Consider the following 12,382-nt stretch of genomic DNA (forward strand, 5'->3'; position numbering starts at 1 on the left):
GCGACCTCAGGCTGATGCTCCTTGCCTGCAGCAATGAGATGGGACCATTGTGAATTTAGGCTAATACTGCTTATCTGAAGGTTTGAGATGTGACCATTGCAGCCTGAGGCTGATGCTGCTTGCCTGAAACACTGAGACTGGCCGATTGTGATCTCAGCCTGAGTTTCCTTGGCTGAAGCATTGAGAGAGTACTATTGTGACTTCAGGGTGGTGCTCTTTACCTGAAAGATTTAGACTGACCCATTGCAACCTCAGGCTGATGCTCCTTGCCTGAACGATTGAGATGGGAGAATTGTCACTTCAAACTGGTGGTGTGTCCCTGAAGGATTGAGACTGGCCCATTGTGTGTCAGAGTTCTGTCATAAAGGGTAAAAATATTAGGGTTTGGTTATTAAAGTAGGAGTTATAGTTGCAGTCCATAGTAGGCAGTGTAGAGTGATGGGTTATAGAAAGCCCGTAATGGAAAATGATAGAAGGGCAGATGGAGTGGCTTTTAGATGAAGGAGGGCGTTTGCAGAGGGGCTTGAGTTGCAGCTGTAGATGGTTATCAAGGAGGAGTAAAGCTGGCTTGGGAACACCGCTCTTCAAGGTGAGGCTGTCTGGGAGAAGGGAAGGGAAGTATACACAACCTTGGTATCTATGCAACCTCTGCTTGTGTTGCTTTAGCTTGGAAATTGGGGGCTGGCTTAGGGAGGGATTGAGCAAGTACCTTTGGACTTCAGACTTTGCAAAAAGGTGTTAATGGGTGTTTCTGCCTGGATTCATCAATAAAGCTCCTTTTGTTTCAAATGAGTTTTATTTTCTGAGCACAGGACTGACTCCAGATCTCACAGTTTGCAAAGTCTCACAGTTTTAACTCCAATGGAGACCCAGGAACAAGAAGAGTTCTTGGGGAACCCAGTGGATCTGGAGATCCCGGTGGTGGAGGAGCAGGTGCCTTCTTCAGAGGAACTAGGAGCCAAGCCCAAGACTGGGAAACCTCCTGAAGCTCACACCATCCAGGCCACCACTTGAGGCTTTGTGTTTCCGGCCCCAGACTGGGGAAAGGAAGGCCGTCGGAGGGCAGAGTGACAGCCTGGGACCTGGCAGTGGGGGAATCGCTTGATAGCCGCCCCAGCACAGAAGAACCCCAGGTAGACGTTTATCGAATGGAGGAAGACATAAAGGAATTAAAGGACCTTATGAAGTGGATGGTGTCGAAATTAAAGATATGGAGGAGGAAGATGTCAGAGGCGAACCGAGGGCAGCTGATGCTCATTGCCTGAAGCACTGAGGCTGTCCCATTGTGATTTCCAAATCCTTCACCATTTTAGTTGCCCTCCTTTGGGTGTCCTCCAGTTTCTCAACATCCTTTTGAATTGTGGGGTCCAGAACTGGACACAGTATTCCAGGTGGATCCTGACCAGAGCAGAATAGAGTAGTACTATTACTTCCCTTGATCTAGGCTCTATACTTCTATTGATGCAGCCTAAAATCGCATTGGCCTTCTTAGCTGCCACATCGCACTGTTGACTCATGTTCAACTTGTGGTCTACTTGGACTCCTAGATCCCTTTCACACATAGTTTCATTCATCAAGGTGTCCCCCATAATCCTATATCTGTGCATTTCATTTTTCTGCCCTTAATGCAGTACCTTACATTTCTCCATGTTAATTTTCATTTTGTTAGCTTTGACCCAGCTTTCTAGTCTATTCAGGTCCTTTTGAATTTTGATCCTGTCCTCTGGGGTATTAGCTACTCCTCCTAACTTGGTGTTATCTGCAAATTTGATAAGTATGCCCCCAATTCTGTCATCCAAATAATTGATAAAGATGTTGAATAGCACTGGGCCCAGGAAAGGACCCCACTGGACACAGCACTGGTCACTTCTATCCAGGATGAAAAGGAGTCATTGTTGAGCGCCCTTTCGGTTCGGCTGGTCAACCAATTACAATTCCATGTAACAGTTTGCTTGTCTAGCTTGTTTCATGTTTTTGTTTTAATTTGGTTAATTGCTATTAGTGAATTGCCCAGAGTGGCCACCAGATGGCGCTCCAGGATAGAAGTTGGGGAGAAGCCCAAGGAGGCTGCAGTGCCCTGAGTATCCACAAGAGGGCGGCGTTGTATTAGGAATGTTCTTTATTGATAAAACCGAAGTCTATGGGGACTAATGTGATTTTCCCATTGGCTCCCATTCCTGAGGGAGCGTGGCCTCCTTCCCTTTACCTGGACCTTCCTCTGCTCCCATTGGCTGCCTATTCCCCCCCCCCCCTTGGTTGCCCTGAAAGCGAAAGGACCACCGGAAGGAAGTGGGGGGAATTGCAGCGCTGCATCATGGGAAATTTGCAACCGGGGGTTTTGCAGTGGTGAAACAGAGAAGAAGCAAAGCTGCATTCCACACCAGACCAATTCGGAGTGAAATCGGAGTGAGCTTGGAAGCCATTTCTGTACATTCGCTTGTTACCGATTTCGCCAAAATGAGGGGTCACTTTGGAATCACTGCAGAAGCCCCACAGAAGGAGCCCCCATAGAAAGGAATCGTGTGTGATAACACTCACATTTTCGCGTGGATTTGCATTGTTGGACCCGCAGTGGCTTCGGATCTGAGCTGCAAAGAGCTGCAAAAACCTCCGTGTGATAAACACAGTCTTTGAGATTTCACAAGGCTCTGTGGTTTTAGGAACAAGAAGCTAATTATCATAATTGTTGTTGAAATTCAATGCCCCAATAATATGGAAGTCACAGTCTGACAAAGTTTACATGAACTTTGTGAAATGTGGTTTTTGTTTTGCTTTTGTCTGTCCTGAATTTTCCATCTCCACTAAATGACCCCAAGATCAAGCAAGAAGAGAGAAGGAGAAAACTGGGTCTCCTTCCACTTTCTCAACCCCATTTAGAAATGTATGGACCTCTTCCATGGCCATGCTTAGACACAGATTTGCTCCTTAAGAAACACAAGGCTTGTAATCTTTCACAGAAGACATATTATTTGAGAGGCAGTTCAAGAATAATCCTACCAGGAAGGTGCCCTCAATTTCTTTTCTAGGCATAGAGGCTGGTGGGCTTTTTCATCCACAGTTTTATGGTGGAGGTGGCCTATGACAAACCTCCTTTGAACACAGACCAATGAAGAACTGCCTTCAACTTGACCACTAGCAAACCTGTTAAAGGTTTACATGATGAAGAGAGTTCTGCCTGATATATCCTATGATGCTTCTTCTCAGTTTCACTTAATTTGCTGAAGTAAAATTGTATTTATTTCTTATACAGTTCTTATCATTTTTTTAAAAATATTCTTCTCCAGACAAAGGACTTGGAAAGAAGAAAGGTCCCTCCACAAAATTGTCTGGCCTTAAGATGAATGACAAAGGCATCATGCGAAATGAAGAAGAGACGGCGATCGTGAACCAGACAATTCTTTCTGACCCAGAGGAAGGGAGCCAAGTGAGTCTGGTACACTTTTATGCAATAGGTTCTTGGCCTTAGGAGAAAAGCCGCAATATGGAAAAGGGGCACCACCTCCTCTTTCTACTCTTTGTTCAAATGGACAGGTTTTCTCTGACCTACGGAGTCAAAGCAGCCCATTTGGATGTTGAATGCGGATTGGAGGATGACTCACATTTGCCGCTGGGATCTTACTGGCATGGATACAGGAACATGGATCTCATAGAATCAGAGGACGACCTGGAGCTAACTGACAAGGTACAGAAGAAGCCTCATGCACTTTCCATGTGTTTTAGAGTCGGGCAGCGTTTTCGCATCTGGCTGTCTTGAGAAGAGAGTTAGTTATTCCTCCCCACTGAGAAGTCATCCTTAAAGTGACGGAGGTCAGGGCAGGGGAACATTAAATCCACCCCAAACTTTTTACTCAACTCTCTTCCCCCCAATAAATTCAATGCCTTGGACAGTCAAGATTAAAACCAACATGGATTCACTGTCCCACTAAGATGGAAGCCACTGAGGGGCTTAGACATAATGGGACACAGACCTTTGTCTTTAGTGAGAGCCATTCAATGAATTTTATGAGGCAAGTCAGGTTTATTTACATACCACCTTTCTACTGTAACAGTGAACAGTGACCATATTATCAATGGGGAATTTAATTAGCTCAGGGTCACAAGAGGAGGCCTGTTGCTACACCTCAGGGATCGCCCCTTCGATCTGGATACCAGGAACTAGAAATCCAGAAATGAGGCAGAGGCTCCAAGTACAATCAATGTCTCTTTTATTGGAAACAGGAGTTCAAACACGCACAGGCGCATATGCACATGCATTCATACAAGGCTCAGGAAATAACATGGTAGATGTGGGATAGATAATAGGCTTTTCTTATGGTAATACTCACCTGATGTAGAGGTTCTCTCTTGGGAAGTCCAATTTATGTGAGGGTTTATAAGTCTGCTTAATATTTAAGGCTTAGCAGACCAGGTCAGAGCGACTCTGACTTCAAACTGACATAGATGTTGGCTGCAAAATGACCAGAGAAAGGCCGGTGACTGACCTGGGTGAGGGAGGCAGCTGAGAGTGGCTGGCAGCAGCACATCCCTAAATTTAGGAGACCTTTTAAGGGTTTAACAGGGTCTCTAGACAAAGGGCAATCAGTCTGAAACTGTTTGAAGTGTATTTCACATCTTGGGTCCATGTTTTGATCTCACCAAATGTTTCTGCTAGAGTAGGGACCCAAATGGCTATGCAAATGGCATTCCTTTGATTCAAATGGCTCCCCCTCAATCACAAGAGAGAAACACTGCCTTAAGACATCTGCCTGATAGCAGCTAAGCAGCTCCTGGCATGATCTCACCCATCTTCAGAGCTGGGAAAGGAAATTCATTTACATATCAAAACCCATGGCTTCCCCTTGTTTCAGTGGGAACCTGTTATTTGGATCCCATGCTAGGGCCATACAGCTACTCAGGTCAAGATGCACTTTTGATATCAAGGTGCAGGTCAGAGCCTATCATTTAGATATATTAAAAGGTGCAGATCAATGCCTATCACTACTGGGGGGGAAAGTATATAAAGTGAATTCCTTACCAAAATAAACACACAAATAATAATAATAATAATAATAATAATTTACTTATACCCCGCTCTTCAACCAAGGCTATCAGAGTGGCTTACAAATTGTTAATTAGACATTTCCCAGATACAAGAGAATATTTGATTATACAACATTTTGTTGGAGATTTGGGATATCTGCATTGCATATGTAAACAAAAATAGACACATCTCCCTTTAAACCTCCTGCATCTATTTGTAGAAAGGTACACAGGTCCAAATGATTTGTCTTGCTGGGTTTTCCTATCTGACATGATTTGGAAATCGTTGTCGAAACTCATTTGTTTGTTTATTGCATCATTACTTTTACGTGTCTATTATTTCTCAGTGTTATGTTTATTAATACAGAAGGAGAAGGAGAAAAACTGCAATCAAAGAGCATGCATTGTTGTTGTTTCCAGTAATACCCTGATGACCATGTGAAGCAGATGTGCCACCTACAACCTTCCCCCAGAAAACAATGTTCACATCAGGTTCAGACTCTCGCCTTCCAACTCTTGCTTCTCCTGCTCTGGCAGGGAATTTTAATTAAAAACTAAGTGAGATTTTATTTTCTTTTTGTTCTTTATTTTCCCATCCAAAGGTCATGTTAGTTGAGAGATACAAAAGGCCACAGGAGAAGCAGCTCCAAGCCCGAGTTGACTACCTGCTGAATTTAGTCCAGAAATGGAGGAGAAAAAGGAGTGTGTGAAAGATAAAAGTGAGGCCAGTTGTGCCAAAAACCCAGTGGAGAAGCCAAGAGGAGCTGGACCAGGTCTTTTGCCTTCGAAATAAGTTTTAGCATCAGCTTTTGTAGACTTGATCTCCTTCGGCAGATGCAAGGAGTGAGAGGGTGCTCAGGAAGGATCTAAGGTCTTTCCTGGGCACCTGTTGACTCCATGCATCTGAGGACGGAGACCAAGTCTACAAAAGTTTATGCTTCAGCTTCTTTTGCTCAGTTAGTCTCACAGGTGCCACAAGATGGCAATGCAATTTAAGACAAGAGTGATTTAAGTGGGCTTAATTTGTATTTAAAAATATGGCAAATTAAAAGAGAAGAGCCAACAGCCTTTTAAAACAATTTGAAGCGAAAGACATGCAGAAATTTGAATCAAATCCAATGGTCCCTGGAAGTACAGCTCAGGACTGGCAAAGCTTCGCGGAGGGCATCAGAGGCGTGGGCCCATTGCTCCTCCCCACCATGGGCCCCTACTCTCCCCCAGCTGAGAGACAGCTGGAGGCCAGGGGAAGGGCAGGAGGAGCAGGAGCAACAGCACGTGCCCGTCACCCCCCCCTAATTTCCCCCGGCTTCTAGCTGTCTCTTCCTGCCCTGGAAGCCCCGCCTCCGATGGTGGAAGCCCTGCCCATGGATGGCAGAAGTCCCACCCACAGAGGGCAGAAGCCGCGCCCCCGGCACGCGGACCTAGAAATGTTTGCCATCACCGCAGAGGAGGCCAAGGCAATGCAAAATGCAGGGTGTTATGGTGACCCCAAGTTGAGCCTATCATGGGGTTTTCTTGTAAGATTTGTTCAGAGGAGGTTTGCCATGGCTTTCCCTTGAGGCTGAGAGCATATGACTTGCCCAAGATCACCCAGTGGGTTTACATGGCCGAGCGGGGATTTGAACCCTGGTCTCCAGATCCATCGTCCACAACTGGAGGCCAGGGGAAGGGCAGGAGGAGTCCATTACTCCACCCTGGCTCCCGTGGTCTACCTTGCCAAGCTTTATTGTCTTTTTCTAGTGATTCAGGTCTTCTCGTGGCATGTCCAAAGTATGACAGGCTCAGCTTAGGATGGGTGACACCTTGCTTGAAAGGAGCACATGTGAAACAGATCTTGGGGTCTTAGTAGACGCAAAGCTAAACATGTCAACAGTGTGGAGTAGCAGGCAGAAAAGCTAGAATGATTCCAGGCTGAATCAGCAGGACTCTAGATGATAGGAAGTAATAGTCCCACTGTATTCTACTCTGGTCAAGCCTCCCCTGGAATCCTATGTCCAGTTCTGGGCAGCACAATTCAAGAGGATGTGGACAAGCTGGAATAATGTCTCCAGGGAAGGATGAGTGAAGATGATTAAAGATTTGGAAACTAAGACTTGTCCACAATACAAAATGTATACCTTTATTGGCCACCCAAAATGGGAAAAAAGTTGCATCGTGCAAACTTTCAAAGCTTCACTGGCTTCTTCGTCCGGCAGAGATGCTAAGATATTGAATTATGTGACATTGGTAGCCAGAATCTTAATAGCATCGAATTGGAAAGAGAGTTCAATCCTTTTGGTGCAAGATTGGTCATTAAAACTATTGGAAATGGCTGAAAGAGACAAATGGATATGTCTCATGCATTTGTTTATTTATTTATACACCGCCTTTCTCCCAAGGCGGCTCTCAAGATAAAACGCCTTTAAAACAATTTTTAAAAACCAATTTAAAATAAGACCATTAAAACAGTATAAAATTAAGGTTAAAAACATAGAAAAGTGAAAACGCATTATCTAATACATCTACCCCATATAAAAGCCATGAAACCCAAAACCCTGGGGAAACTTGTCAGTATTTGGGAACTGGTAATGAAATATTTAAGTAACATGTTGGGAGAAATGTCAACTGTTGGTTTTCAGGATTAAGTAAGAGAAGCTGTTGTATAGTTATTCAGAATTTGGGAAGAGCCTTATATTTAAGATAGATCCAAAAATCATTTGTATATAAGTAACAGCATTGATTCTACATTGTAGGTGCAGCCTTTATTATTATCTATGATCATGTGTATATAAGGAAGGAACATTACAAAAAATATGTATAAACACCAAGCATAGATATCTTAGGAAGGAGAGAAAGAGAATGAAAGGAATTCTTATTATATATTTTATGTCATTTTGTATGTCATGTCATGTTTATGTTATGTTTTAGGTTACAATAAACGAAGAAATAACTGTTGTTGTGTGCCTTTAAGTCATTTCTGACTTATGGTGACCCTATCAGGAGGTTTCTTGTCACATTTCTTCAGAGGGGCTTTGCCTTGATCATCCTCTGAGGCTGGGAGAGTGTAGCCTGACCACGGTCACTCAGTGGCTTTCATGGTTGGGCTATGATTCGAACCCTGGTCTCCAGAGTCATAAACCAGTGCTCAAACCACTCTGCGATGGAGCCACAGGCCTACATGCTGCCTCTGATGTTACTCAGGCCCTGTACACACTGGCCATTAAGGCCGGCATAGGGGCAGTGTCAGGGCATAGTGTCCTCACAATGCATGCCCAACTCTGCCTCCCAGGACGCCCTGATGCCATGTGCTGCTCCACATGACGCAGCCCCAAACGAGTGCTGCATAGCTGTGGCAATGTGGCTATGGTGCCCTTTTGAGGGCACAAAAAGGAGCTGCTTTTTGCGGCTCCTTTTCTCACCCTTGAAAGGCCAGATCAGGGCCACAGGGTGAGCCTGCTGTAGCCCTGATCCATCAGAAAAAGGGGCGACTGCAGGCCGTCCCTTAGGGGTGGTCTGTAGAGCTTCTCAGTTAAGATGATAGTGAAGGATCTCAATGCAGGCAGAGGCCATTCCCCTTCTTGCTTTTATGGACAAAGGGCAATAAAAGACAGATAATAAAGGCTGCACCTACACCTTAGGATTAATGCAGATTGACAGATCCATGCTTTGGAATTCTGGGGGCTATACTGTATATACTCATGGATTCATAGAATCAAAGAGTTGGAAGAGACCACAACGGCCATCCAGTTCAACCCTATTATGCCAAAGCATCCCCGACAGATGGCCATCCAGCCTCTGTTTAAAGACCTCTGAGGAAGGAGACTTGACTGCACTCTGAGGAAGGAGTGTGTTCCAGTGTTGTACAGCTCTGTCAGTTCCTTCTTCCTAACTTTGAGGTGAAATCTCTTTTCTTGGAGCTTGTCCAAGTCTCTGGAGCATTAGAAAACAAGTTTTCTCCCTCCTCAAGATTACATCCCTTCAAGTATTTAAACAGGGCTATCATATCACCTCTTAACCGTCTCTTCTCTAGGCTGAACACCCCCAGTTCACTAAGGTGTTCTTCATAGGGCATGGTTTCCAGACCCTTCACCATTTTAGTCACACTCCTTTGGACATGCTCCACTTTCTCCACATCCTTTTTAAATTATGGTGCCCAGAACTGGACCCATTATTCCAGGGTCTTTCCTCTGCTCCACTTTCCAGGAGGGAGGGTGCTCCTCAAAGACCTTTGTATATTTGGATCATGATCCCCTCCATGGCCATGTCTCTCTCTAAGGGACCTCCGCCCTCTTTTCTCATAATAACCCCCTAAGTATCTGGGCACCAAGGAGTCCTCCTCCGAGGAGGCAGGGATGGAAAGAGAGCGAGGAGGCCTGGCACCCCCCCTGCCTTTCTTTGAGGAAAAAGAGGCTTCCTTCCTTCTTGTTATCCCCAACCCCCCCCCCCCCCCGCCCAGAAGATCCTCAAGCCACTGTTCTAAAGGAATGAGTGTTATCCCCCATTTCCATCCCTCAGAACAGACTGTGAGGGCAGCAATGGCTTCAGGTCTGAGACTGTGCATGCACGCATACATCCAAAGGCCCCTTCTGATCATGTGCAGGGATCACCAGGGCCTTACTGCTGCTGCTGTTATTCCACTGGTGGCCTTTGAGGGAAGGGAAGGAGTGTACTGGGGTCCAGCAGCCTCCCCTCCCTCCCTCCCTCCCTTCGTTCCTTCCTTCCTTCTTTTGAGGAGATTTTGAAGAGGCTGCAGTGGAGCCCAGGAAAGGCAGGAAAGGAAGGCTTTGCTTTGGAAATAGTCTCTCTGTGTATACTGTATATACACAGATAGATAGATAGATAGATAGATAGATAGATAGATAGATAGATATGTGTTTCTCTCTGCTGTTCTTACAGCTAGGAATGGAGCTGAGGATTGAGGAGAGAAGAAAGTGTCAGTTTTGTGCATATTCACAAATTCTGTGCATCAAAGAATCCAGTGTGTTGAAACAGCAAAGACCTTTATTGAAAACACATATCAGAACTATGTTTAAGCCAGAACTGCCAGAATATATTGAAACCTCAAAACCTAAAACTCCACCTTCTACCAAACCAAGCCCCCACCTACAATTCCCATCATCTATCCCCCACTATGAGCCCCACTTTGCCATCCTTCTCACACACACCATCTCTCCCTGCCCCAGACATTTGAAGAAACTAGCTCCCTTTCTGTTACTACCGGTCCCCAACTTTCTTTGGCTAAAATCCCACAAATTCCAAATGCTATCATTGCTATTCTAGATAGCTGCAACAAATCCCAGCCCCCCTCTAACTAACTTAAACCAATCTTCTTGATTTCTGTACTTTTTATTGTAAAATTTAATAAAGATTATTAAAAAACAAAAATAATGTTCCTTCACTGCTTGGATGTCTGTGGCTCCTCTCCTGTGTAGCCTCTCTGGTGATTGAATAGGCCTGACCTCCAAGAAAAACATTTCCCACAATGCTGGCATTTGTATGGCTTCTCTCCTGTGTGGATTCTCTGGTGTGTCACTAGGCTTGACTGCCGAGAAAAACATTTCCCACAATGCTGGCATTTGTATGGCTTCTCTCCTGTGTGGATTCTCTGATGTTTCAATAGGTCTGACTTCTGAGAAAAACATTTCCCACAATGCTGGCATTTGTATGGCTTCTCTCCTGTGTGGATTCTCTGATGTTTCAATAGGTCTGACTTCTGAGAAAAACATTTCCCACAATGCTGGCATTTGTATGGCTTCTCTCCTGTGTGGATTCTCTGGTGTTTCACTAGGTCTGACTTCTGGGAAAAACATTTCCCACATTGCTGGCATTTGTATGGCTTCTCTCCTGTGTGGATTCTCTGGTGTTTCAGTAGGGCTGACAGCTGAGAAAAACAGTTCCCACAATGCTGGCATTTGTATGGCTTCTCTCCTGTGTGGACTCTCTGGTGTGTCACTAGGTTTGACTGCCGAGAAAAACATTTCCCACAATGCTGGCATTTATATGGCTTTTCTCCTGTGTGGATTCTCTGGTGTGTCATTAGGCTTGACTGCCGAGAAAAACATTTCCCACAATGCTGGCATTTGTATGGCTTGTCTCCTGTGTGGATTATCTGGTGTGTCATTAGGCTTAACTTCCAAGAAAAACATTTCTCACAATGCTGGCATTTGTATGGCTTCTCTCCTGTGTGGACGCTCTGGTGTGTCACTAGGTTTGACTGCCAAGAAAAACATTTCCCACAATGCTGGCATTTGTATGGCTTCTCTCCTGTGTGGATTCTCTGGTGTGTCATTAGGCTTAACTTCCAAGAAAAACATTTCTCACAATGCTGGCATTTGTATGGCTTGTCTCCTGTGTGGATTATCTGGTGTGTCATTAGGCTTAACTTCCAAGAAAAACATTTCGCACAATGCTGGCATTTGTATGGCTTCTCTCCTGTGTGGACGCTCTGGTGTGTCACTAGGTTTGACTGCCAAGAAAAACATTTCCCACAATGCTGGCATTTGTATGGCTTCTCTCCTGTGTGGATTCTCTGGTGTTTCAATAGGTTTGACTTGAAAGAAAAACATTTCGCACAATGCTGGCATTTGTATGGCTTCTCTCCTGTGTGGATTCTCTGATGTTTCAATAGGTCTGACTTCCAAGAAAAACCTTTCCCACAATGCTGGCATTTGTATGGCTTCTCTCCTGTATGGACTCTCTCATGACTGACAAGTTCTTCTGTAAAGAAGGATAATGACAGATAGTACTGAATATCAAAGAGAGAAAAGTGTTAGCCCAAGATTTAGCCCTATGTTTACTCCCCCCTATTTGATATTAAATTAAGTTGGAGTCAGATCGCAATAACTCATTGCCAAAGGCAGAATAATGGGGCTGGGATCTGGACTCCAATTTTGATGAGGGTCAAGTGCCAGGGAGCAACCTTAAAACATCTATAAGACAGGCATGGAGTACTGATGGGGTTTGGAGGAGATCTCAGGGGCAAACCCCCATTGTATTGCCTGGAAGGGGGGGGGGGAGAAATGAAATAATATTTTGCCCCCAACATCCAACAGCATCCCTTTGGGGAAGTGGAGGCCATTTTGCCACTGTTGGGCCCTCTCTGTGCCATTGCAGGGCCAAGGGAGGTCTTTCCCCCTTAAAAGGATTGAAGAGGGGCCAAAAAAAGGTAGGAAAGCTGCTCAGGAATGTGCTGAGTACCATTTGGGTGTGAAATGCATTAATCTCCATGGCTACTTCCCATAAAATCCTAGAATTGGCAGTTTAAGATGGGGTATTTACAATCCTTAGAAACTGGAGAGCAATAGTGCTTCACTGAACTACAGATTCAAATATTCTACAGAATGTTGCTATCACAATTAAACTAGGCTTGAAAGGGATCTAGGAC

General features: G+C 44.8%; 1 protein-coding gene across 1 annotated transcript; it reads right to left on the reverse strand.

The window, feature by feature from the left end:
* Window positions 1-10,393: 10,393 nt before the first annotated feature.
* On the reverse strand, window positions 10,394-11,755 carry LOC149276488 (uncharacterized; the record flags this gene model as incomplete). Its single annotated transcript, XM_089503599.1, has 1 exon — window positions 10,394-11,755. A coding segment is annotated over one exon (1,362 nt), but the record flags the coding sequence as incomplete, so codon positions are not given.
* Window positions 11,756-12,382: the final 627 nt, after the last annotated feature.

The sequence above is a fragment of the Sceloporus occidentalis genome, unplaced genomic scaffold, assembly GCF_023333645.1.
Source record: "Sceloporus occidentalis isolate IW3139 unplaced genomic scaffold, rSceOcc1.0.p SCAF_237, whole genome shotgun sequence".
Taxonomy (NCBI): Eukaryota; Metazoa; Chordata; class Lepidosauria; order Squamata; family Phrynosomatidae; genus Sceloporus; species Sceloporus occidentalis.